This window comes from Dama dama, chromosome 4 (genome assembly GCF_033118175.1).
Source record: "Dama dama isolate Ldn47 chromosome 4, ASM3311817v1, whole genome shotgun sequence".
Classification (NCBI taxonomy): domain Eukaryota; kingdom Metazoa; phylum Chordata; class Mammalia; order Artiodactyla; family Cervidae; genus Dama; species Dama dama.
Window position 1 is genome coordinate 44027597 of NC_083684.1, and position 22509 is coordinate 44050105.

General features: G+C 51.5%; 2 protein-coding genes across 3 annotated transcripts in view; one reads left to right on the forward strand and one right to left on the reverse strand.

Annotated features, from left to right (window-relative positions):
* The window catches only part of PMFBP1 (polyamine modulated factor 1 binding protein 1), a 53597-nt gene extending 51035 nt beyond the window's left edge, over positions 1 to 2562 (forward strand). The window contains exons 18-20 of the mRNA XM_061135012.1: positions 164 to 238; positions 1488 to 1726; positions 2426 to 2562. Of these exons, the coding sequence (XP_060990995.1) occupies positions 164 to 238; positions 1488 to 1726; positions 2426 to 2442 (331 nt within the window). The 3' untranslated portion in view covers positions 2443 to 2562. The remainder of the gene's footprint in view (positions 1 to 163; positions 239 to 1487; positions 1727 to 2425) is intronic.
* Positions 2563 to 4999: 2437 nt separating this feature from the next.
* DHX38 (DEAH-box helicase 38) lies at positions 5000 to 22339 on the reverse strand. 2 transcript variants are annotated; one of them, XM_061138861.1, is made up of 27 exons: positions 22138 to 22339; positions 19744 to 20085; positions 19196 to 19383; positions 18410 to 18514; positions 17720 to 17867; positions 17498 to 17616; positions 17305 to 17381; positions 16698 to 16853; positions 16039 to 16200; positions 15741 to 15848; positions 15293 to 15405; positions 13741 to 13878; positions 13200 to 13386; positions 12870 to 13055; positions 12386 to 12526; positions 11939 to 12049; positions 11732 to 11848; positions 11440 to 11547; positions 10946 to 11058; positions 10041 to 10249; positions 9793 to 9947; positions 9242 to 9397; positions 9008 to 9142; positions 8679 to 8804; positions 8073 to 8168; positions 6558 to 6679; positions 5000 to 5490 (listed from the first exon to the last, which is right to left on the reverse strand). In XM_061138861.1, the coding sequence occupies exons 2-27, from the start codon at positions 20064 to 20066 to the stop codon at positions 5406 to 5408; spliced, it is 3684 nt and encodes a 1227-aa protein (XP_060994844.1). In that variant the 5' UTR covers positions 20067 to 20085; positions 22138 to 22339; the 3' UTR covers positions 5000 to 5405. The 2 variants fall into 2 exon arrangements, with proteins under 2 accessions (XP_060994844.1, XP_060994845.1); XM_061138862.1 differs by lacking the exon at positions 11939 to 12049.
* Between the last annotated feature and the right edge of the window lie 170 nt (positions 22340 to 22509).

Genomic DNA, 22509 nt, shown 5'->3' on the forward strand with positions numbered 1-22509 from the left:
TGCAAGGAAGGCTTTAGCTCTGGGGGCTGAGGAACGAGTGGGGAGCGGGGGTCTAGGCCCAGCAGAAGCCTTGACAAGAACACCCAATGTCCTTTTCAGCCAACTTGCACTCTTGCTCACAGGGGTCTAGGAAACTCTTTCTCTTCTGTGAATTTTATTGTAGGATTGCCAATGAGAAACTAGGAAACAAGCTCCGGGAACAGGTCAAATATATCGCCAAGCTGACTGGTGAAAAGGAGTAAGTCATCCCATGCCTCCCTGGCTGCAGTTTGGCCGTAAGGAGAAGACTCAGCCAGGAACCAGGGATTCCTGGATGTGTGCAGAAGGACCCTGGGTCCTGAATCTGTGTGTGTGAACTCTTGACACACCACTTGACCTCTTTGGGCCTCAGTCCCCCCACCAACGACTAAAAAGAGGTTTAATAGTCTCTTTGTTCATCTCTGTCACCTTCCACAGTTCTCAGAGGCCAGAATGCTGAGAAGGAAACAGGAACTGAAAAGCAGACTGTACTAGTTAGGGTGGTGGCTAAGCTGTGGTAACAGAGAACTCTCCAAGTGAAGGACATAGAACATAGAAGGGACTTCTATACGAGGGGAGCAGTCCTCCCCTCATAAAAGGAACACCATCTTTTAATCTTCATAACAAGAGCTCAACTAATATTTGTTGCTTCCATATATGAGGCACTGTTCTAAGTGCTTTACATGTGTTCATTTATTTAATCTTTATAAGACCTCACACGTGCAGTGCACTTATAATCCACATTTATAGATCTAGAAAGGGAGGAACTCAGGCTACATACCTATCCCATGGTCTCATGACCTGTAAAGCAGCAGAGTCAGAATCTCAACATGGGAGGCCTGAATCCAAAGACCCTGTCACCCACTGCCCTCAACACTGGTTTTGGAGAAATGAGGCTGTTAGTATTAGCAGTTGCCATTTATTGAGCCACAAGGTTATGCTCAGTTACCTTTCCCCTCACCTACATGAAGCTGCCATTGCATCCATAAAGTGGGGACAAGTAATTTGCCCAAGCTCTCAACAGAGCCAGGATCCCCTGTGCTCTCAACCTTTCAGCTGAGGGAGGCGAGAGAACTTGGACTTTGGCATCAGAACTGAGTGCAGATGTTTCCAAGGCGTGGCCATGAGAAACTGAGACACACAGCCCAAGTCCTTCTGGCTCTTCTGGCTCTATGAGTCAAATTTCTATTATTTATCAAACTGGATTTTTATATGAGCCCCAGAAGGCATATCAGGCTGAATTGTCCCCACCTAACAGTTGAGAAAGCCAGCCCAGAGCTGACATGACACCATGGGTCAGGAGTGCTGGCTGTGGGTCCACCCCAACCCCAGACCTGGCCTTCTTCCAGGGGGTGCACATAGGCCTCCATTTCCACAGAAGGCATGAGAGCCTAGCTCTGGAAGGAACTGGGTGTCCACAGGGCCGAAGCAGACCAGACACCCACCTGTCCTTCCCTCTCCTTCCCCAGCCACCTCCACAATGTGATGGTCCATCTGCAAAAGGAAAACAAGAAGCTAAAGCATGAAATAGAGGAGAAGAAGCTGAAAGCTGGGCCCTCGAGGGTGTATGCTAAAGCCCTATGCCAAAGCAAAACAGAACCCACAATCAGGGGAAAAGTGTATGGTACCTTGGGCTGGAGGGGGATAACCCAGGATGTGAGCCAAAGAATGGACATCACCAAGTTTGTCGGGATACCCAACTGCTCAGGTATGTCCATCACGGCTTCTGCTACTTACTATGATGTTATCTTAGTCCAATGAGTACCCCCCCCAAAAAAAGCATGATATTATTTTTCAAGAGATCACTAGGTTGGAAATTCAAAGAGGTGGGTGGGAAATGATCTTTTGCTTAGTTACTCTGGACCAGTGGAGAAGGAAATGGCAGCCCACTCCAGTATTCTTGCCCAAAGAATCCCATGGACAGAGGAGCCTGGCGGGCTACAGTCCACAGGGTCGGTCGCACAGAGTCAGACATGACTGAAGCGACTTAGCACACACTCTGAACCAGAGATCACTGTTTTCTCCTCTGTAAAGGGGGGAGGCAAATGAATTAAGGCTCATTTTGATCTAAGATGCTTTGATGATGACCCAGGTGCCTCCTATCTCAGACCTATCCCTTCCCCAGACCCAGTCTTTTTTGGGGAGTGTGGAGACAAGAGGGGGACAGACAGAATAGGCATCTTTCTCCTGTAATGTGTTCTGGAAACCTCCCAAGAAGCCCTGGTGTCCCCTGCACAGCCTGGGTCCCAGGCTACCTTTTTTGCCACCTCTAGACTCCATGGATCCCCCCCTCCCAGGGAAGAAGTCACATGCAACAGAGCTGCCCCACCACAGGACTAGTCCTTAAGGAATCACCTCATTAATTTCTTCTCAAATTAAGACTGTCATTTCTTCCCTGTTCCCTCAGGTTCCTCATTTTGCTAGAATCGGCGCCTTGCCCTGAGTATCATTTCCACGCATGTTTTTCAGAGGACAGTGAGTTCCCATCCCTCTCTCTTGACTTGAACCAGCTCTAATGGGAATATGTCAAGGTCCCAGGCTATTCTGCAAGATGCTAACGTTTTACTGAGTTTTGTCCACTTCCTGCTGTGGAGTGAGCCTTGGAACCATACTATACCCTCTCCGGGCCCAGATTCTAAAATAAAGACATGAACACAGACATCTCTGTGAGCTCTTGGTGTCTTGCAGACACTTGTGCCCATTCAAGTCCCCAGCAATGTGGTCATCCCCATTTTCTCTGCATTCTAAAAAAACAAGAGCTCTCTTTCACATATGTAGTGAAAGTCAGTCATGTCTGACTTTTTGTGACCCCATTGACTGTAGCCTTCCAGGTTCTTCTGTCCATGGAATTTGCCAGGCCAGAATACTGGAGTGGGTAGCCGTTCCCTTCTCCAGGGGATCTTCCCAACCCAAGGATCGAACCGGGATCTCCTGCATTGTAAGCAGGTTGTTTACTGGCTGAGTTATGTATGTAGGGGGACTGTAATTCCCAAAGCAAGCTTCTGGATTGTCTGGATTAGTTTTTAAACAAGAGATAATTCACTCCTTTTTTATTCCTTTCATCTCTGGAATTTAAGAAGAAAAAAACAATACTTAGAAACCGCAAAAAGAAAAGTAATCCTGAGATCCAAAAGAGAGGGAGAGAAATAAGTTATGCACTTTTCAAATGGAGGAGGGAGAAATAGCCATCTACTTTCTCACTGGCCGCCATATTCCTTTTAACAATTTTGCTTTCTTCCCCAGCCAGCTCAGTACAAGTAAAATTCCAATTATAACAAACTCCAAGGACAGCTAACCTATTTTATTGTGGTTGGATTTTGTTCAACTGAGTACATGTCTAGAATTTATATATCTAGTTTATAGAAAATTGAGAGAAATATTAATATGAAAGTGAAAGTCACTCAGTCATGTCCGACTCTTTGTGACCCTATGGACTGTATGTAGCCCACCAGGCTTCTCTGTCCATGGAATTCTCCAGGTCAGAATATTGGATTGAGTTGCCATTCCCTTCTCCAGGGGATCTTTCCAACCCACGTCTCAAACCCAGGTCTCCCATATTGCAGGCAGATTCTTTACCGTCTTGAGCCACCAGGAAAGCCCAAGAATACTGGAGTGGGTAGCCTCTTCTTTCTCCAGGGAATCTTCCCAACCAAGGGATCAAAAATAGAAAACTGAGAGAAATAATAATAGCCAAAGGTAAAGTAAGAGAAAGAAATCAAAGAGCTTGCATTTCTGGATGAGGGGAGAGGAAAAATGAAGGAAGAAACCCACTGCTGCTGCTGCTAAGTCACTTCAGTTGTGTCCGACTCTGTGCAACCCCATAGACAGCAGCCCACCAGGCTCCACTGTCCCTGGGATTCTCCAGGCAAGAACACTGGAGTGGGTTGCCATTTCCTTCTCCAATGCGTGAAAGTGAAAAGTGAAAGTCGCCCAGTCGTGTCCGACTCTTAGCAACCCCATGGACTGCAGCCTACCAGGCTCCTCTGTCCATGGGATTTTCCAGGCAAGAGTACTGGAGTGGGTTGCCATTGCCTTCTCCGAGAAACCCACTAGTTGGTAGCAATTCTTAAAAGCTTTTTATAATTTTATTATTTGGCTGTGCTGGGTCTTCGATGCTGGGTGCTGGGTCTCCGTTGCTGGGCACGAGCTTTCTCTAGTTGCAGCAAGCAGAGGCTACGCTTCGTTCCAGAGCACAGGCTCTAGAGCGATGGCTCAGTTGCCCTGTGGCATGTGGACTCTTCCCAGAGCAGAGATTGAAACTATCCCCTGCACTAGCAGGCAGGTTCTTAACCACTGAACAACCAGGGAAGTCCAGCAATTCTTTAATATCTCACCTTCCTCTCCAGCTCAACTAAAGCCAAGAAAATGCTCTGCTGATAGGATGCCCCTGCTATGACCCAGGAAGGGCAAATAATGGAAATGCAGTGTGAGGCAGGAGTGATGGGCTCGTCTGGTGGTGACCCAAAGGATCAGATACACAAACCATCACCTCTGCACACTGCAGAGGCTGCCTAACATGAGAAAAGACTCGTGATTCCAGTGAAGGGATCACCTTTTACATGAAAATCCGTAAGCAACATCTTAACGCTATTTTCCATCGATACATAACACTATCATAAAGTTAGAAACTTCTGCCATTTTAAGCAATAGGGTAGCCAACCCAACCATGGGGGACAGAGGGTGAGTGGCTGCTCGCCTTCCTCCCACGCCTGCCAGCAGGGCCAGCCTCGCTCGCCAGCCTTAGGGGCAGCCAGGCACCCTGAGAGCCTGACCCACCTGGTGCTGGCACCCGAGGCCGCCGTCCTTCCCCGCCAGCTGAGTCCCAGCCCCTGACCCCTCCAGGCACTGCCTGGAGAACAGACACAAGGGGGAGCTCAGGTTCTAGGAGGCCGCATCTAAGGAAAGTCACCCCGGAGCTTGCCTGTTCTCCAGCGTGTGATTCAGGGTAGTGAGGGGAAGAGAACCATCAGAAATACAATAACATTTTAAAAACAATAAATTTATTTCCAAATCCTGAATTATAACCAAATTATAATTCCCTCTAGGTCTTATTGTGCTGTTTTACACAAGAACTTTTTAAAAAAACATAGTCACAGCCATGTCACTGATACACCAAGTGTCCTGGGACAATCTATTTGTATTTGGTGGGTCCGGCCACCTCTTGTGGCCCCAGCAGCCACTCTACAGCCCCGCGCACGCACCAAGGAACTTCAGCCTCCTCTGTGGCAGAGCCTGGCCTCAGCAGGGGCCCCCGGGGCCATGATGCACACAGATGAAAGCTATGTGCAGGTATTTTGGCAAAGTGGCCTGGGTTGAGAGGGTTTGTCGATAGGCCGGGGCTCGGGACTCAACACCTGGCTCCCCTCCCCTGCAGAGACAGCCTCGGCTCAGAGCCCAAAGCGGGCTGGCGTGCGGCGGGGGGTCATGGGTTCCCCCTGCTCCTTCCGACCAGGAGTGTAGATCTTCGTAGACCTGAAGACACAGAAGAGGGATTAGGAATCACACTGAGGCTCACTTTGCCCAGGACACACAGTAGAAATAGGAGCCTGAAACCCGGCGTTTTTAACTGTGTGAGCAGGCTCCGGGGCTGCAGGGTCTTCCCTAACGCACTTCCACTCCCCTTGCCTTCCCTATCTGTGATTGGGAGCAGAATGAGATGGGCCTTCTTCTTATATCCACTGAGGCACGCTGTGAGATGGCTTTATTAACAAATCCTTTCATACCCCCTAGGTGAGCCATGGGCTTCCCTCGTGGCTCGGCAGTAAAGAATCTGCCTGCAATTCAGGAGACTCAGGTTTGATCCCTGGGTGGGGAAGATCCCCTGGAGAAGGAAATGGCAACCCACTCCAGTATTTGTGCCTGGAGAATCCCATGGACAGAGGGGCCTGGCGGGCTACAGTCCATGGGGTCGCAGAGTCAGACATGACTGAGCGACTGAACAACAGGTGAGCCTTGGAGGAGGTCTCCCCTCCGCCTCAGCAGGCCACTGCTCCAGCTGAGGCAAGGCTCTGTCCCCACATCCTGGAGGTTATCTCTAGACCCTGGGAATTTCCCTTGGCCTTGGGCACCACAGTGGGGATCCCCAAATTTGTAACAAGTTGGTGAGAAATGAGGGTGACCCTGGGTACCCCCCAGCTTGCAGGTGGTGACTGAGGCTCTGAGGGTGGTCTTGCCAGGACTGTGCCCTTCACCTGTGGGGTCTGACCCAACTCCAGACACCAGGGCAGACACAGGGGCCCACGAATCTCCCCGCCTCACCTCTCCACCAGGATGCCCAAGCCCTCGCTCGCTGATGAGGCTGTGAGACCCACTCTGCATTCCAGCCCACCTCAGGCCCCACCACAACTTAACAATGCCAGGAGTTGCAGCCAGATCACCACCCCTTGAAAGTGTGTCCGGAATTCCTCCATGTGACCACAGTCAACCTGTCACCAATTCACCTCTGCATGTTTAACTTCTCTTAAATCGCGGCCTCACTTGGGGGCTGGTGGGTCCAGCCGCGGGCCCCCTCCCAGCCCGGGTCCTGAGGCCGCGCTCACCTGACGCTGCCCAGCGGGCTGCGCTTTTCCTGCTCCTGCCGCCGGGCCCGCAGCTGCTCCTCAGCCAGCGCCATCTCCTCCTCCATGGCGGACGCTTCCTCTTTGGCCCGCCGGCGGTTCTCCTAGAGAAGGGAGAGGTACTGGGGTCACTGAGGACCAGCAGTGAGGAGGCCTGGCCCGTACCCACACCCTGCTGCCAGCCAGGCGCAGTGTAGACTGCTCCAGCTGCCAGAGACAGGGCCACACAGCACCAGGGCCGAGGCCTGCTTTTCTCACTGAGCCAGGACACACCTTGGAGGACTGCATCCCAACCCTAGCACACCTCAGCCCCCTTTCAACCTGGTAAGTGCTTACACGCTCCTACCAAGTTCACAACCATGCCAGGACACACGGGAAGGCACAATGTCTGAGTGGAGAGGACGGACACGGGAAAGCAAAGGTCCACGATCTTATGCAACCGTAAATAATGGATCCTGGTGGTGGCCACCAGTGGACACTGAGATTGTCAGGAAACTGAGGAGCAGATAGAGAACTTATAAGCGAGGGATCAAGTGGAAACGCTGAGCACCCTTAACGTCATCAACAGGGGCACCAGAGACCATATGTGCCTCCTGACAGAACCTAAGAGGAGGTTTACAGCAACACATGCATTCATGCATTCCTACTCCAAAGAGCTGAACCTGAATCTAACCAAGACTTTAGATTAATGACTAGTTTACAGAAAACACATGGGATAGAGGCACGAGTTAAACATTCTGAGGAACCAATTAGCCTAAAACTATGTGGAACATCCTACAAGACGACCAACCTGTTTTCCTAGTAAGTCAATGCCATGAAAACGAGAAGGGGCAGAGCTCGTTCTCGAATAAAAGACTTAATATATATAATGACAAATGCCAACATCTGGATCCTAATTCAAGCAAAGCAATTATAAAAAAATTCAAAGATAATTTTTTATCTTTGAAATAAAAAGGGAAACATGACTAAGAACTGGAGACTGTGGTGACATTAAGGATTACTTTTGTTGAGTGATGTTGGTGTGGAAGTTATGTTTTAATTTTTGAAAGTCTTTTTAGAGACCCCTATTCAAGTATTTGAGTGAAAAACCACAATGTCTGGAATATGCTTTAAAACATTCCAGGAAAAAGATCACTGTGTATGGAGTAGGGTGGGAATAAGAGAAATGAGGTTGGGAAGAATGTTGATAATTACAGAGGCTAGGTGAGGAATCTGTGACTCCTTATACTGTTTTTGTCCACTTTCACAGATATTTGGACTTTTCAACAATAAGTTTTTTTGTTTGTTTGTTTTGTTTGTTTTTCAAGGCTCAGCAGACCAAGCAAATGGAGTGGGTGGGACAAGTGAGACAGGCTAGGTTGCCTGGATCACAGCTCTTATGTCCAACAGAGAAGTAAGGGGAAGCCAGATGATGACGTGTCTTTAATACCAGGCAGAGGGGGAAAAACGGATCCCAGAGGCAAACGGACCCACCCCAGGAAAGCACAGGACCCTTACCTGCCGAGACTTCCCAGCCTGTTTCACGCTGTAGAACATGGGGCCCAGCTCTGCCAGCCACTCTCCGTCCACGGCAGTCACACACTGCATGTATTCCTGCAACAGAAGGGCCACCAGGCGAGGGTCACGGACAGACCACTGCTTTGAGCTGTCCCTCCCGGAGTGGTTCCATAACTAGGATCCTCACGGGCAGGGCCCCACCCCCAGCCTGCCAGGCTGAGAGAGGCAAGGAAAAGCCACAGACACTGGCATTCTAATCCCTTCTCCCATCCAAAATCCTCCACGCTTGTGAGAAAGCCCTGCAGTGTCCAACAGAACAGGCCCAGCCCCTCAGAAAACCCTTCTAACAACACCCAGAGGGGTTGCTTGTCCCAGGCAGCACGCAGGAAACAATCCAACTGGCATAACTGAGGCCACTGGAACCTAGAGGTCAATTAACTTCCCCAAACCTCCCACTGGAAACCAACCTCAATTCCCCTCAAAGCAGCACCTGTGGCCCCAAGTCCCCCAAGCTCAAAGCTAACCCCAGAAGGCAGCAAACGGTTACAAAGGCCTGGCCCAGCCAAGCGGGCTGACGTCATGCCAGCTGCCTTGGAAAACACTCACCTTGGTGGTCATGACCAACTCGTGATACACGATGTAGTCGGGGGTGTAGCCCATTCCAAAGAGGGAGCTGGTAGGGTGCAGGTGGCAGGGCATGCCTGTCCGGATGTTCACATACTCCCCGATTCCCTGGGGAAGAGACCCAACAGGTGGCTGCCTCAGCAAAACACTGCACATCTGGGCAGCTCCCCCACCCCTCAATGCTGCCTTGACACCAGCTTCCCGGGGAAGCCCAGATCTGCAGGACTGTACAGTGAGAAAGGAGAACTCTGCACTCGGGCAGTGTCAGGCCAGGAAGGGGTCACAGCTCCACCAGGCTCCTCCGGGCTCACCTTGAGCTTGGCTGCCTGGTGGAAATAGGCGGCACAGATGCACTTCCTGACGATGTCCCAGTCAGTGCCACACGAGGCCAGGCTCATCCGCTGCTGCACCATGATGTCCTTGAGCTGAGCCCGCACCTCCCGGACCTGGAGCAGGACGCAGGTGGTCAGGGACGGAGCAGCCCCTCCTTTCCCCGCAGCCCATCCCGCCTCCCAACATCCTGCTTATCTGGGCCACAGACTCACCTTCCGCATGGCCTTGGCGTGGATGAAATGATCGTTGCACCAGATGGTGGAGTAATTGTTGTTCTTCCACTGCAGGTAGACGTTCAGGTAGCTCAGGTGGTCACTCTCAGGGACTGCGAACTTCTCCCGGATTTGATCGCTCTCCTCCTCTCGGCCCTGGCAAAGGAAAGGGGAGCCCAGGCCGCTAAGAAGAGCTGTCTCAGGCTGTCACCTACCCACCCCCCAACTTAAAACACATTGATGTGTTGCCGGACGATATAGCAAAAACAAAATTCATTTATAGCATAATATTTATTCTAAGATGCGAGGGCAGCCATCCTAGAAAAAAAAGGCTCTTGCAGAACACTCCCTGAGAACCACGGATCTAGCCCACCCCTTTCCCCGCCCCAACCTGTTTAACGTAACACAGTAAAATCACTCTTTGGAAACTCCGCTTCCACCCTCTCCACTTCATCTTCACAAGAGGGGACCCTCTCCCCTCTCTCAACCTCCCTCCAGCCCATACACTCCCGAGACGCCTGGGAGGACAGGAGCCAGGCAGAGCCTCCCACCTTGGGCCTGTAGAAGATGGCCGGGACCGAGAGCATGGAGACAATGAGCAGGATCTCGGAGCTGCAGCCCATGTCACAGGACACGATGAGCATCTTGGACAGGGCCGGATCCAGCGGGAACTCCACCATCAGCCGCCCCGTCGAGGTCAGACCACCTGAGAGAGAGGAGCGGACACAGACAGTCAGCAGACACGCTGCTGTAAGATGGAGAACCCAGGCCCCAGAGCCTGCGGGGCCCTGCCCGGCACCTGTGTTGTCCAGGGCCCCAAGGATCCAGAGCTGGTACATGGAGTTGAGCATGTTGTCCTCCGGGGGCGGGTCCATGAAGTGGAACTGCAGCAGGTCCTGCACCCCCAGGGACTTGAGCAGCAGCACCACGTTGGCCAGGTTGGTCCGCTGGATCTCGGGCACCGTGGTGGTCAGGAGCTCGTTCTTGTAGGCACTCTGGGTGTAGAGTCTGCCAGAGAAAAGACCCAGTGCTGCCACACCTGCCACCACAGGCTGCCAAGCTGAGTCCCTAGAACGCGCCCAGCAGCCTAGGTGCGCCCAGCAGCACCGTGGGCTTGTGCAGCCGGAACAGCCAGTGCTGATGACAGGTAGGAAGGAGAAGGCCTCATTTCTTCCCCCAACTCCCCTTGTCTCTTACAATCACAAATCTCCACCTATTTAAAACAGTCATGCCAATTCACCCTTCTGCTGGAGTCTCTTATATAATTGTTTCATTTTTGGAACCATTGAGCCTGGGACTAGAATTATGGCTGAGTTATAATTTGTTTATATTTTTCTGTATTTTCTGAATTTCTATTATTTTTAAGTCAGAACCAAAAAAGAGAATAATTAGAGGAGTAAAAAAAAGAACCAGTGATATAATTTGTTCACATTTATCCTCTAAGGAAAGGCACGCTGTAATACTGGTCATCCACTGCAGGGACGTTCAACATAGGTCCTCCTAAAACACAAGGCCACTTGGACCTCAGGGCTGCCTGGTAAGGTGACCTTCCACTCAGCAGCATGTGACGAGAGAACCAACAAGTGGCAGCCCCACCACTGGTCCCCAGCCTCAGGGATCACCCCTCTGCAGGAACGAAAGCCATTCCTGCCCACCCCAGCCTGGGCTCCCACCCTGGAAAGCAAGCAAGCACAGTGCTCCTACCTGAAACACTGACCTGGGCCCGTCCTGCCGGCTCTTCCCGACCGCTGGTTGGCATTGGCCTGGCTGATGGGGTAGATCTGCAGAGCATCCATGCCAATCCGGGGGTTGAAGACCTAGGAGGGGGCAGAAAAGACCTGATTAAGGACAAAGCGAGGGGATAAATGGGAGGCAGCCTTGAGACAAAGAAAACCCTTGGCTGCTACACGCTACAGAGTGAAGTGTCTCAGTGATACAGGCAGCCATCTTCTGGAGTCAGGAACCTCAAGAAATTTCCCCTCATCACCAGCTCCACAACCTTTATCAAGTTAAACTGTCTACCCTGAGTCATCCCAAGGATTAGACAAATCAGGAACATGGCAAAAACACTAAAACACCACCTCCACTTCCACAAGCAACCGCTGTTCAAGGTCTGAGGACCCAGGTCCTGCCTTCCCACCTCCTAGGCCGGGTGAGCCTGCATGAAGGCCCAGGACCCCGCTGCCTGTGTCTCTTACCTTTAACTTACAATAACCGGAATCGATAACGAACATGATGCCATCAACAGTCAGGGAGGTCTCAGCAATGTTGGTGGCGACAATACACTTCCGGACGCCATCCGGAGCCTGGAGTCAGACAGGACATGCAGGGAGGGAAGGCTGTAGGCTGGCAGGTAGGAGAGACCCCACAAGGAGAAGAGCACACCCCACCTGTGCCAGGAAAGTAACACCCTCTCCCTCTTGCCCTCCTGGGGGCAGTCTGGGAGGTTCCCAAAGTGGGGACCCAAACCAGACACTCTTGCTGTCTCACCTTCTGGAAGATCTTAGCCTGGAGGTCAGAGGGCAGCTGGGAGTAGATGGGCAGCACGGCCAAGGCAGGTGCATTCTCCAGTTCTTCCAGATGCTCCACAATCTGATCTGAGGTCACCTGAGGGCAGAGAGGAGTCGTCAGATGCCGGGGCCCCCGATACTCACCAGGGACCCACCCGCTCACCAAGGTCACAACCGAGGCATGCACCTCAATGTCCTCTTGGCCAGGCATGAAGATGAGGATGTCCCCAGGGGCCCCCGACAGATGCACCTGCAGGGATTGCTTCACCGCGGCCTCCACGTAGTCTTCCTGCGGGGTCTGCAAGCCAGCCAGGGGCACCATCAGGGGACATGTGGGCCAGGCCCCCTCCGGGAAGCAGCGGCCCAGTCCCTGGTCTAGGGCCAGAGCTGGGCAGACTCTCGGGGTCGTGCACCTGCAGATGGGCCTTATGGCCCTCCCTGGGTCCCAAGCCTCCACCCCAAAGAAACAATCAAACCAAATGTCCCCAGAGTACAGTCTTTCGCCTCCAAGCCCAAAAGCCGTGGGCTCCCATGGTGCCCACAAAACCTCTCCCACTCAGTACCCCACCCCACGCCCCCGACCCGGCTCTTCATCTGAGGTCGGGGTCAGTTAAGAAAAAAAGGGCCTTGGTACCTTGCTGAAGAGAATGTCCACAGGGAAGGTACGACCAGGGATGTGGAAGATGGGGACGTTCCCAAAAAAGGAGGCAAATTTCTCTGCGTCCATGGTGGCTGATGTGACAATGAGCTTCAGGTCTGAGCGCCGAGCCACCACCTAAGAGAAGAAGTCATTCAGAGGCTTCCCCACGGGTTCAGAACCCTTGATCTCTGCCCTCCAGTCTCATCAGCATCACTACCAAGTGAAACAGAAGCCCAAGCTGATGGGTGGCTCATTAGATCTGTAATAGTCCCAAAGGCTGAGTCACAGAGCCACAGCCAGGAGAACCACGAGTCACTCGGCTGAGCTAGAACGGAGTGAACCACCTCTGGGCAGCCGAGGCCTCAGGGGCAACTCTGGCCTGTCAGAGGCCCCCTAAGCTTCCCCGGGCTAGACCCCAGACATCTCGTCACTGACTCCCAGCCCCACAGGCACAGAGGCCTGGACCCGCAGCCCTCACCTCCCGGAGCAGCCCAAAGAGCACATCGGTGTTGAGGGAGCGCTCGTGGGCCTCGTCCATGATGATGGCGCTGTAGTGATCCAGGTCCGCTTCCCGCAAGGACTCTCTCAGCAGGATGCCGTCAGTCATGTACTTGATCAAGGTGCTTTCTGAAGTGCAGTCTTCGAAGCGGATGGCATAACCCACCTGGAAGTCAGAGAGATGGCTCAGGGGCTCTGGGCACCCACGCACCACTGCACACCCCGAGCTGGGTCTAGGCCTCAGCGGATCAGGTCAAGTGACAGAGGCCACAGGTGTGAAGTACACAGCTCAGCCCTCGGGCCCACTCACCTCCTCACCAAGGTTTCCCCCCATCTCTTCACTGACTCTCTTGGCCACCGACATGGCGGCCACACGGCGGGGTTGGGTGCATCCAATCATCCCATAGTCCGTGTAGCCGTCTTCATGCAAGTACTGGGTCAGTTGCGTGGTCTTTCCACTCCCTGTCTCCCCAACCACGATCACAATGCTGTTGTCTCTGTAAGGGGGAGAAGAGACTGGTGAATCAGCATGAGTGGAAGGCCACCTGTAGCCCCGCCTGCAGCTATCCAAGGAGCGTGCTTGCTCAGAAAGGAGGATTGCCCTGGGAAAACAGTCTCATACTGAAATCCCCTGAAAAGTCTAAAAGACAGTAAGGTTGAAAGAAGTGCCATGCTGTTTCATGAGGCCATGTTGCTTATTTCAAGCAGAGTACCCTGGGGCACTCAGGAGAGGGGGAAAAAAATCCTTTCCCTTCGCCACCAAATGTCATACCCCAAAGAAAAAGAACCACAGAGCATGCACAGGACATCTGACCCACTACTGAGGTCCCATCCCCGGGTTGGGGAGTCACCTGATGATCGTGAGGAGTTCCTGCTGCACAGCGAAGATGGGCAGGTACTGCCGCTGCTCCAGAATTGACTTCTTCTTGGCAAACTCGCTGCTGGCCTCGCTCTTCTTCTTCATGTGGTCGGCAAACTTCTGCTCTGTCCTGAGAACACACCGCATGCGGCCTAAGATCCCTGCACGGTCTCACACATCTTCCCTCCTGACTGGGCTACTGCCCTGCTTCCTATGCCCAGAAGTGAGAACTGCTCCTAACATGCAGTGAATCTTTGAGATGTGAGGGCTGCCAGCTGCTGCTCATCTCCTCTGGCCTAAGGGACCACACTGCTGTCTAAGCATCCATCATCCAAAACCTGCTCAACACCCTCGGGACAGACACCCGTGGAAGGCTCAGAAGAGCTGCAGATCAGCAAGTGTGCAAATCCTCTGCCCTGGAAGAGTCCACCCAGACGAGAAGCTCAACTGCACAGGCCATACCTCGTATAGAACAACCTTGGGCAATCTCAGCACCACCCTTATAGGGCTGGAAGGAGGAGTCATGGTAACAGTCATGACCAAGGTCAGACTCCCTCCCGCCTCTCAGCAGGACAGCAGAGTCTGTAAGGCTTTAGCTTCAAAGAACTGTGAGAACAGCCCTACTTGATATTACCGACATCTTCCACTAAATGCACTAAAGGGTCCGATACACATACATCCCCAGGCCACACAGCAAAGACGTCCCAGTCCCTCCTCACCTATGCAAATCTACAATCTCCACCCACCCCTTCCCCAGGAGCCTTTTCCTCCATCAGATCAAGCCTGTGCCCTGTCAGCTTCCCATTTCTAATGCCCCAGTCACTCCTGGTCAGCTAAAACTCTATACCAACAGGATTAAACTAACAAGGCTGATCAACAGCACCAGCTTCTCATTTCCCACAGTGGTACACAGAATTATTAACTGAGACAACAGTTTGGAAGGACTTTAGAGTGTTCAAAGGATGAGCTTCAGAAGGGACATCTGAGTTCAACCACCTACATGATGAGGGAAGTGCAACAAGCAGTCATCCAACATTGGCTTAAACGCCTCTGTGAACGGGGAAGCTCTAGCTAAGAGGACAACCCTTTCTGTTTTCAAACCTCTGTTAAAAACAGTGTCTTCCTTAGAATGAACTAAAATCTAAAGGGGCAGAGCACATGTTCCCACACCAAACATCTAAAAGGCTCTCTAGCAGAGCGGCTAAGAGTGTGGGCTCTTAAGCTAGACCGTCTGGGTGGGATCCTCACTCCACCATTTACCAGCTGGGCAACCTGGTAACCCATGGGCAACCCATGGGCAACCAGCTGCCATGAGAATCCAGCGACCAAGTATCTGTGAGGCATGTGGTGCTGCTCGGCACAGAGGACGCACCTATGGTGGCAGCAGAGGCAGTTGGGATATTATCTCGAGAAAGGTGAAGACAGACCAGGGCGAGGGGACCACAGATTCCCAAGTGACGTCATACTCATATTAGTGAGTGACGAGTCATATCAGTCCCCTTAAAGCCCATCTTCAGAGGTGCTGGCTGCCATGAGACTCCTACCTGTAGTCCACTTTCCCATCCTCGGTCAGAGATTTATCCGGCTCTTCTTCTTTTTTGACGCCCATTATATCTCCCAGTTTGGTTCCAGCCAATTCCCAATGTTTGTGTTGAGCCTGAAAAAGACATGGGAAGTCAGTCTGCTCCATCCCGTGATGGAAAATCAGTCCCGTCTGACAATAGGCTTCCTCCAGCAGCAGTAAGTTCCCAGCAAGCCAGGCCCTCCTCCCACCGTCCCTGCGAAGTTCCCGAGGCCCAGCCCTGCACCGCCTTAAACCGAACCTGGCAGGAGGAACACGCGCCCTCCCCCGGAAGCTGACACGTGCCCTGCGAGTTTCCTCTACCTGCCAAAGGAACCCTACCTGTGAGACACAACATGATCCTTAAAAAGAAGACCAAAAAAAAAGAGAAAAAATGGAGCTCCTCGGGCCCCAAATGACCAGAAACCAACCTTTTTGCGCTCCTTTTGCTCCCTGTGCTTCCGCACTGTTTGACTGCCTTTCCGAGCAATAATGGCCAAGTCTGAAGTGGCGTCCTTGACTGGGATCACAGGCTCCGGCTGCAGGAGGTTGAGGGAAAAAGCAGAAATTGCACACTGATCGTTAGAACTCAAAACGAAGGTCCGCTTCGTAACGGCAGTGGTAAGGGAAGGGCTGCCGCCCCACCCCCACCGTGATGGGCCTTCCCCCGCCTCCTCCTTCCCTGTCTCTCCCCACTGGGTCCCTCCTCTCTGACTCAGAGGCCCCCACCTGCTTGGTGAAGACGATGCGCCCGTCCAGGAAGGGGGGCACCAGGTTGTGCACCATGAGGTGCACCTTGGCCGCGCTGTCCTCCTCGAAGTCCTCGTCCACCTCCAGCCGGTGCACCACCCCGCTAGTGAGCATGCGGTTGGTCTCCCAGCGCTCATTGTCCTGTGAGGACACAGCGGGAGGAGGCCGCGTTCAGGCTGCAGCCACGCGAGGTCATCCTAAGAGGGCCCAGGCGAGGCCACGCAGCAGATCCCGAGAGAAGGGCCGTGGGGATGTCACCAGTCTCTGGACCCTGCAGCTCCTTAAGACGGAAGAGTCCCTGATCCCAAATCACTTGCAGTGCATTCTCCCAGAAGCCACCTTTTATGTCTAAACCAGAACCTCTACATGGATGCACAGAGGGGCTGTCCTGCAGTCCCACTCAGAGACACACAGGACACACAGCCAAGCCCACCCTCTCAGCTCCCATTAACAGCTCCCTCCAGGAAGCACCGCCAAAGAGCAAAGTCGGGATGTGGGTTTCCCCGCCCACCCCTCCGCTTCCAGGGGTGTCGCTCCTTCTGGGACCTCAGCCATGGGGAGAAGAGCCGTGCTGGCAGCGGGGCTGTGACTGGCCACTACCCCAGCGGAGTCCGCCCGCCACCCGCAGGCAGCCGCACCTCATTGATCTGTCTCCGCTGAGCCGAAATGCGCTTCTGCTTCTGCTTGTGCAGGTGCTGCTCCCGCCTCCTCACGTAGTCCTCGGAGGAGTAGGCCAGGGGGTTGTGGAACTCATCGTAGCCCTCGTCCATCATGTACCAATCCCGGTCGGCTTGCTGTAGCGCAAGAGACAGAGCCGTGAGAACAGGGAACAGAGTCAGTGTGTGTGCAAGACAGGGACAGAAGGGGAGGAGATGTTTGGCAAGAAGTCACTGGTGCAGTGGAACAACTCAGGAGAGGCCACCCTGCTGGAGGGCCAGCCGCCTACGGGAGAAGCACAGTTTGCAGCCCAGGTCACCATGATGGCACTTCTTAGGTTTACCACACAGTGGCGCCAGCACGCAGAAGAAGTTAGGTCTGATCTGCACTTTGTGAGAAGTTTCACCAGGAGCCTATGCGTGGAAAAGGACTCCAGGGCTTCAAGACTGAACATAGCTCAGCCTTCCCGAGACTGTCCGGTTTCACCAGAGTGTCACCCATGGCCCCTGTACTCTGACACCCCTGTCACTTGCTCACTGAAAGACGGCCACCACCCCTCATTCAGTCACTCGGAGATGTATTTCTTACCCTCTGGTCATCTTCCCACTGCTGCCGTTCCTCTTCTGTGTCAAACGAAATTCCTTCTTCGCCATCCTCACGTCTCCCTGCGGGAGAACATGTAGCGGGTCAGTGTGCAAGGCCCAGCTTGTCCCCAGTGGCCTCACACAGACCAGCCACACCAGGAGGAGCGTCCCACCCTCCCACTTTCACCCCCTCTTACCTCGGCCCCTGGACAGACGTGGGGTGGACCCCAGGTGTCTTCTGTCATCGGCCCACTCGTTGTATTTGTAGGATGGGGTTGGCAGAGGGGTGTCGTCTGAGTACCTGCTCCTCACAGACCTGGGAAACAGTAAAACCAGCTTCACTAAACAGTCACTAAGCTGAGACGTGTTCCCAGCCACCACCCGCCTGCCCAGCCCCAGTCACGTGCACAGAACATCACCTGTCCCTGTCTCGACTGGACGGCCGATGACTCCGCTCAGAATCCCGATAGGAAGGCGTGGGGGAGGGCGATTCCCACTGTGAGCGCCTAGAGGAGCCATAGCCACTGTCCTCTTCCTCCCAGGTAGACCGTGAAGGGGTGGCAGCATCTGGGCCACAAAAGACATGAAGTTCAGCATTTACTTTAACTCAGACATGGCGTTAGAGCCATTAGGGGAAAATCAGTTCACCAAATTTCTTTCTTCTACTACTTTTAAACTCTGCACCTGTTTGCAATGGATATGATGGGTTTGACAGCTTTTAAAGATATCTGAATTTGAAGAGTTCCATTTTTCATCTGTGTTTATAAGAACATTTGAAGGAATATCCAATTTGTCTCTGCAAACATATCTCTATTGAATATACGTATTTCTTTATAATCAACCCTTCTTCTGCCCCACTCCCCACCCCCACTCCCTATTCTTTCCTACCATTTTGAAAACTGGCCACTCAACAAATGGGCAAGTTGCATTAAGGGAGCATATCAGTTTCCAAGGAAGTCCATGGCCTTCCCAACTGAATCAACCAAGTATTCCAAGTCACTCATGGTGGAATTAGGAATTCCGACCCAGTTCCACTGAGGATGGGAGTCACTCACCCTGCCCCTCATATACGTGGTTCTCACAAACCACCATAAGCAAGCTCAGACTACCTTTAGGCCGGTGTCGGGGGCTCTCGGGTTCGTTTCTTCTGCTGCTGCGATCTGACCCTCCATCTCGCTCCGATCTGCCGCTGTGCCTACTTCTGTCCCGCTCATCTGTCGGGAGTCACCGGCAGAGCTTAGAAAACAGGTTCCTGTCCCAGCTTCCACCCATCTTCACCCAAGAGAAAGGACAGGCCTCCCCACTCACTCACAGGAGCAACCTCACTGCTCTAATGCGATCCAGGGGCTCCTGAATCTCACATATCCCCATTCTTTCAAAGGGCAAAAATTAGTTACTGGCTACAAAGTTTCAAACTCACAGTAACAGTTATTTTCCTGCAAGAATTCAAAAAAGAATAGTTACAAGTCTATCCTGAATAACTATTTAGTAGTTACAAGTCTACAAGCTACAGACCTCAAATATTACCAAGGAAAGCCAGCGTTGGACCTTATGTCTAGCTGTGTGCCACAGCACTGTCCTTTTCTTCTCACCAACACTATTGTCAACTGGTTTCTCAAACATATTACCCACTATCACCTTTAGCACCAATTTTTAAGATAAAACGCAAAGAACCATACACTCAAGCAAAGTAGCTATGTTGCAAGTAACAGTTCTTTTCTTAGGCTGCCCGCTTTTCCCAATACCAGCAGGGTCAAATACCCAATACCACCAGGCCGACATGAAAATGGATCTCCCTAATTGACAGGCATTATAAAAACTCCCACGACAGCAAAAAGGCCAATGTGTTACTTTGGGTGCCTAGCAGGCCCTAGGAACTCTGCCGGGCAGTTTACCTCTGTCTCTCTTGCGGTCACAATCTCGATCCCGCGACCTCTCCTTCTTCCGATCCTTTTCTTCTTTGGACGAGGCATAGACGCCATGCTCCCGCCGCTCCCGCTCTCTCTGCCGACTGCGTTCCCAAAACTCTTCGCTCACACCACCAGGATGGGATGGAGTCTCCACCCGGGCTGATCGGTAATGCCTGCAACATGGAGGGCAGCTGGTGAAGGGTTCAGTCAGAGAAGAAAAACCTGCCCCAAACCTGTGGCCATGACAAACAAGCAACCCGGCCTCTTCCACTTTATCTCCCTGGTACGGCAGGCTTGCATATGGCGACAACCATAAGCACGTCTAAGCCCCCATCACCTACTCTTTAGTTGCTTTTGACAGTTTCCCCAAATCTGAAAAAAAATACCAATTCCTACCTAGCCTCAATGTTATAGAATCCTAGTAAAAATTAAGTCCTAAATATCCAATAAGCAAACTGAGAGATAAACATGAGACATTATTTTCTGGCCTCTATTTTCATTCCCTCTTGGGCAATCCACCCAAAGGCTTTTACCTGTCTTTTCGGCCACTTCGGCCAGCCTGGTCACTGTCTTCGGCCTCAGCATCCCTCTGGTCATCCTTGCTCTCTTCCCAGTCCTTGTATGAAGAAATTCTGGACTTCTTCTTGTCCTCGCCATCATCCTTTTCCTCTCTCTCCTTCCTCTTTAGGGAAGCCAACAAGTCCAGTCCCAGCAATGAAGGGCGGGGTGCAGGGGCCTTGAAGACATGCTGCTCACTAGCTGCACTTTTGGTCTTAAAAATAAGACCACCAACCTGAGAGTCCACATCACTGCCTTCCAATCGATGGATTGAGGCATCCTCGCTGCTGTCCTCCATGACAGGTTCCAGGATTTCCCTGCAAGGAAAACAAACCATTTGCTATCAGACATAAGAAGGGAAAACACTTGGCTCCACTATGTCCCAAAATAACTGTAAATATATGAATATCTGGTGGGGGGGGCTGACCTCCCCCTCAAGACCTGAATTCCTTTAGTTACCTCTTCGCAAGACTCTTCCATCAACTCATTGACAATCTTAATCTTAAAAGATCTTTCTATTTCCACCCAACACACATCAGAAATAGATAAAACACACACAGGCACACACACACCCCCCAAGATCCAAGAGGGTATCATTCAGACAAGAAGAGACCTCACTAAGGAGCACTTACTAGAGCAGGACGGCATCTATAAAGGGCGTGTAGGGAAAGCACTAGATCTGAAGTGAGAAATCTCAACTAGAGCCCTCTCAACATTTTCTACCTGTGTGATCGTAAGCAAATAGATATTAATCTTAATCTTTGGTTAGGCATAATTCTATACCTGGAAAATGGAAATACTTTTTGCTCTCTTAAATCCATAAAGTTACTGTGAGTATCAAACAGCAAAGTATATGTGAAAGCACTCACTCTGTAACCACAAACAGTTACATAAACGTCATTGTTACATTATTTCACTTGCTGTGCTCTCGGGTACTGATTGGGTTCCTCACCATTTTTTACACAAGTTCTTCCTACTCGCTACTCCTTTAGACTACAGATAGAGTAGAGTAGAGCTGTTGAGATATAAGGCTACCATCCATATGATCCATTCTTCAATGAGTTTTCTGGGCCAGTTTTGTTTTGTAGAGAAGAATTACCTCACAGCAGTCAAAATCTGTTTAACAACAATTCAAATTCACCAAAAAACAAAATTGGATGAGAATCACCAGGCTAAGAAATGGTGTTTCTGAAAAGTATTTAGGTGACTGTAAGATTTCCTGGCACTCCACTCATAACAAATTCCTCTTTACCTCCCACTAGACACCATCTGCTTATAAACATATCCCATTTTGTGCTTGAATAATTTGCCCCATTCCAACAAGTCAGTGAAGCAAAGAACTATCAAGAGAACCACCAGAACCCAGAATGTTTCACACAGCTCTAATTAACATGCACATTTCTATAGAAAAATATAGCCAAACAGACTGAACACACAATATGAACACAGAAACAAGAGCTGCATTTTAGAAAATGCCATCACACAGAAGAGAAATGGGAAAGCTAACTTTTAGTGACATCTGTACTCATGGGAGGAAATCTACACAGGAAGGTAAGATATACATGCTCTGCTCAGTAGTCTGAACTAGAAAATATACCCCTAGGACCGTCCTTTTATGCAGGAGAACTTTGTCTGTCTTGTTGACTGCTATGCCCGGTGCCTAGCAAAATAAACATTTGAGGAATAAATAATTTTAAACTGATGAAAGGAAACAGGGAGCCAGAAATCTCTAGGACAGCAAAGAAAGGTGCCAAGCAGCACAGGAAAACGAGTCTGACAAACAGGACAACTAGTGGCTGAGAAAAACAAGAACTTTAAGTGTTGTCTTCTGAAAAAGGATTAGTGGCAAAGAAGCCACAAGAGGTACAAGAAAAATAACTAAGAAAGAAACTGTATACATTCATTCAACAAATGCCTTCAGTGAGCCAATCGCTTGTTCTGGGCATTAGCAATAAGAGACCAAAACAAAAATCCCGATCTTTTTGGAGTTGACATTTTGTTAAAAGATATCGCCTGGTAAAGATACCACTGTGACAGAGAAAGAGAAAACGAAAAGAACCCTTCTGGGCTCGGTGTCCGTCTGGCAGTGGGAATAACGAGAAGGTCTAAGGACGTGGGCGGGGTGACTCCCGGCCAGCATCCCTGGACCTCTGGGAGGCCGCGTCAGTGTGCACGATCTGACCTGATCAAGGAGAAAGGCCGGGGCCGGCAGAACCTGAGCAGCATCCCTACAGTGAGTAAGGCAAGTTGGGTGACAGGAACAAGACTTTACAAGCCCGGGCCCGAACTTGAGCGAGAGGCCGAGATCCGCCTCTTGGAGCTGCCACAATTGGCGAAGAAAAGGTCGGAAAGGAAAAAGGGACACTCACCTCACCAAGCCTGACTCTCAGGACCTGCTGTCCGGGATTCTGGGGCGCTGGAGCCGCCGCTCCTCGCTCAGACCACTTTGAGAGCCAAAATCAACTACATGAAAGCGACCATTATTGTCCCATAATACTTTGCGCGGCTCCTTCTATCCAACCAAAGATACCATCGAGGGCAGCCCGGAAAACGCCCGTTCCCGGTGCGACACAGAACGCGACCACGCATGCGAGACTAGACTGTCTTTCTCTGGGGCTCTGATCAGAGACACTTCCGTCCCCTGGCGACCAATCACGCTTAGCGTAAGAGGCAAGGCCCCGCCTCTAGGTGGGGCGTGGGAGGGAGAAGTAAAGAGACCTGTCAGGTTTAATAAGGGCGGG

Bases quoted from the DNA above. Each gene is read 5' to 3' on its own strand.
- DHX38 (XM_061138861.1), bottom strand. From the start codon at position 20,066: ATGGAGGACAGCAGCGAGGATGCCTCAATCCATCGATTGGAAGGCAGT. The intron at 18,515-19,195 runs GTAAACTGCCCG...GACTCCCGACAG, and splicing joins TGACCGCAAGAGAGACAGAG to ATGAGCGGGACAGAAGTAGG. The intron at 12,050-12,385 runs GTACCAAGGCCC...GCTGGCTTGCAG, and splicing joins TGGACATTCTCTTCAGCAAG to ACCCCGCAGGAAGACTACGT.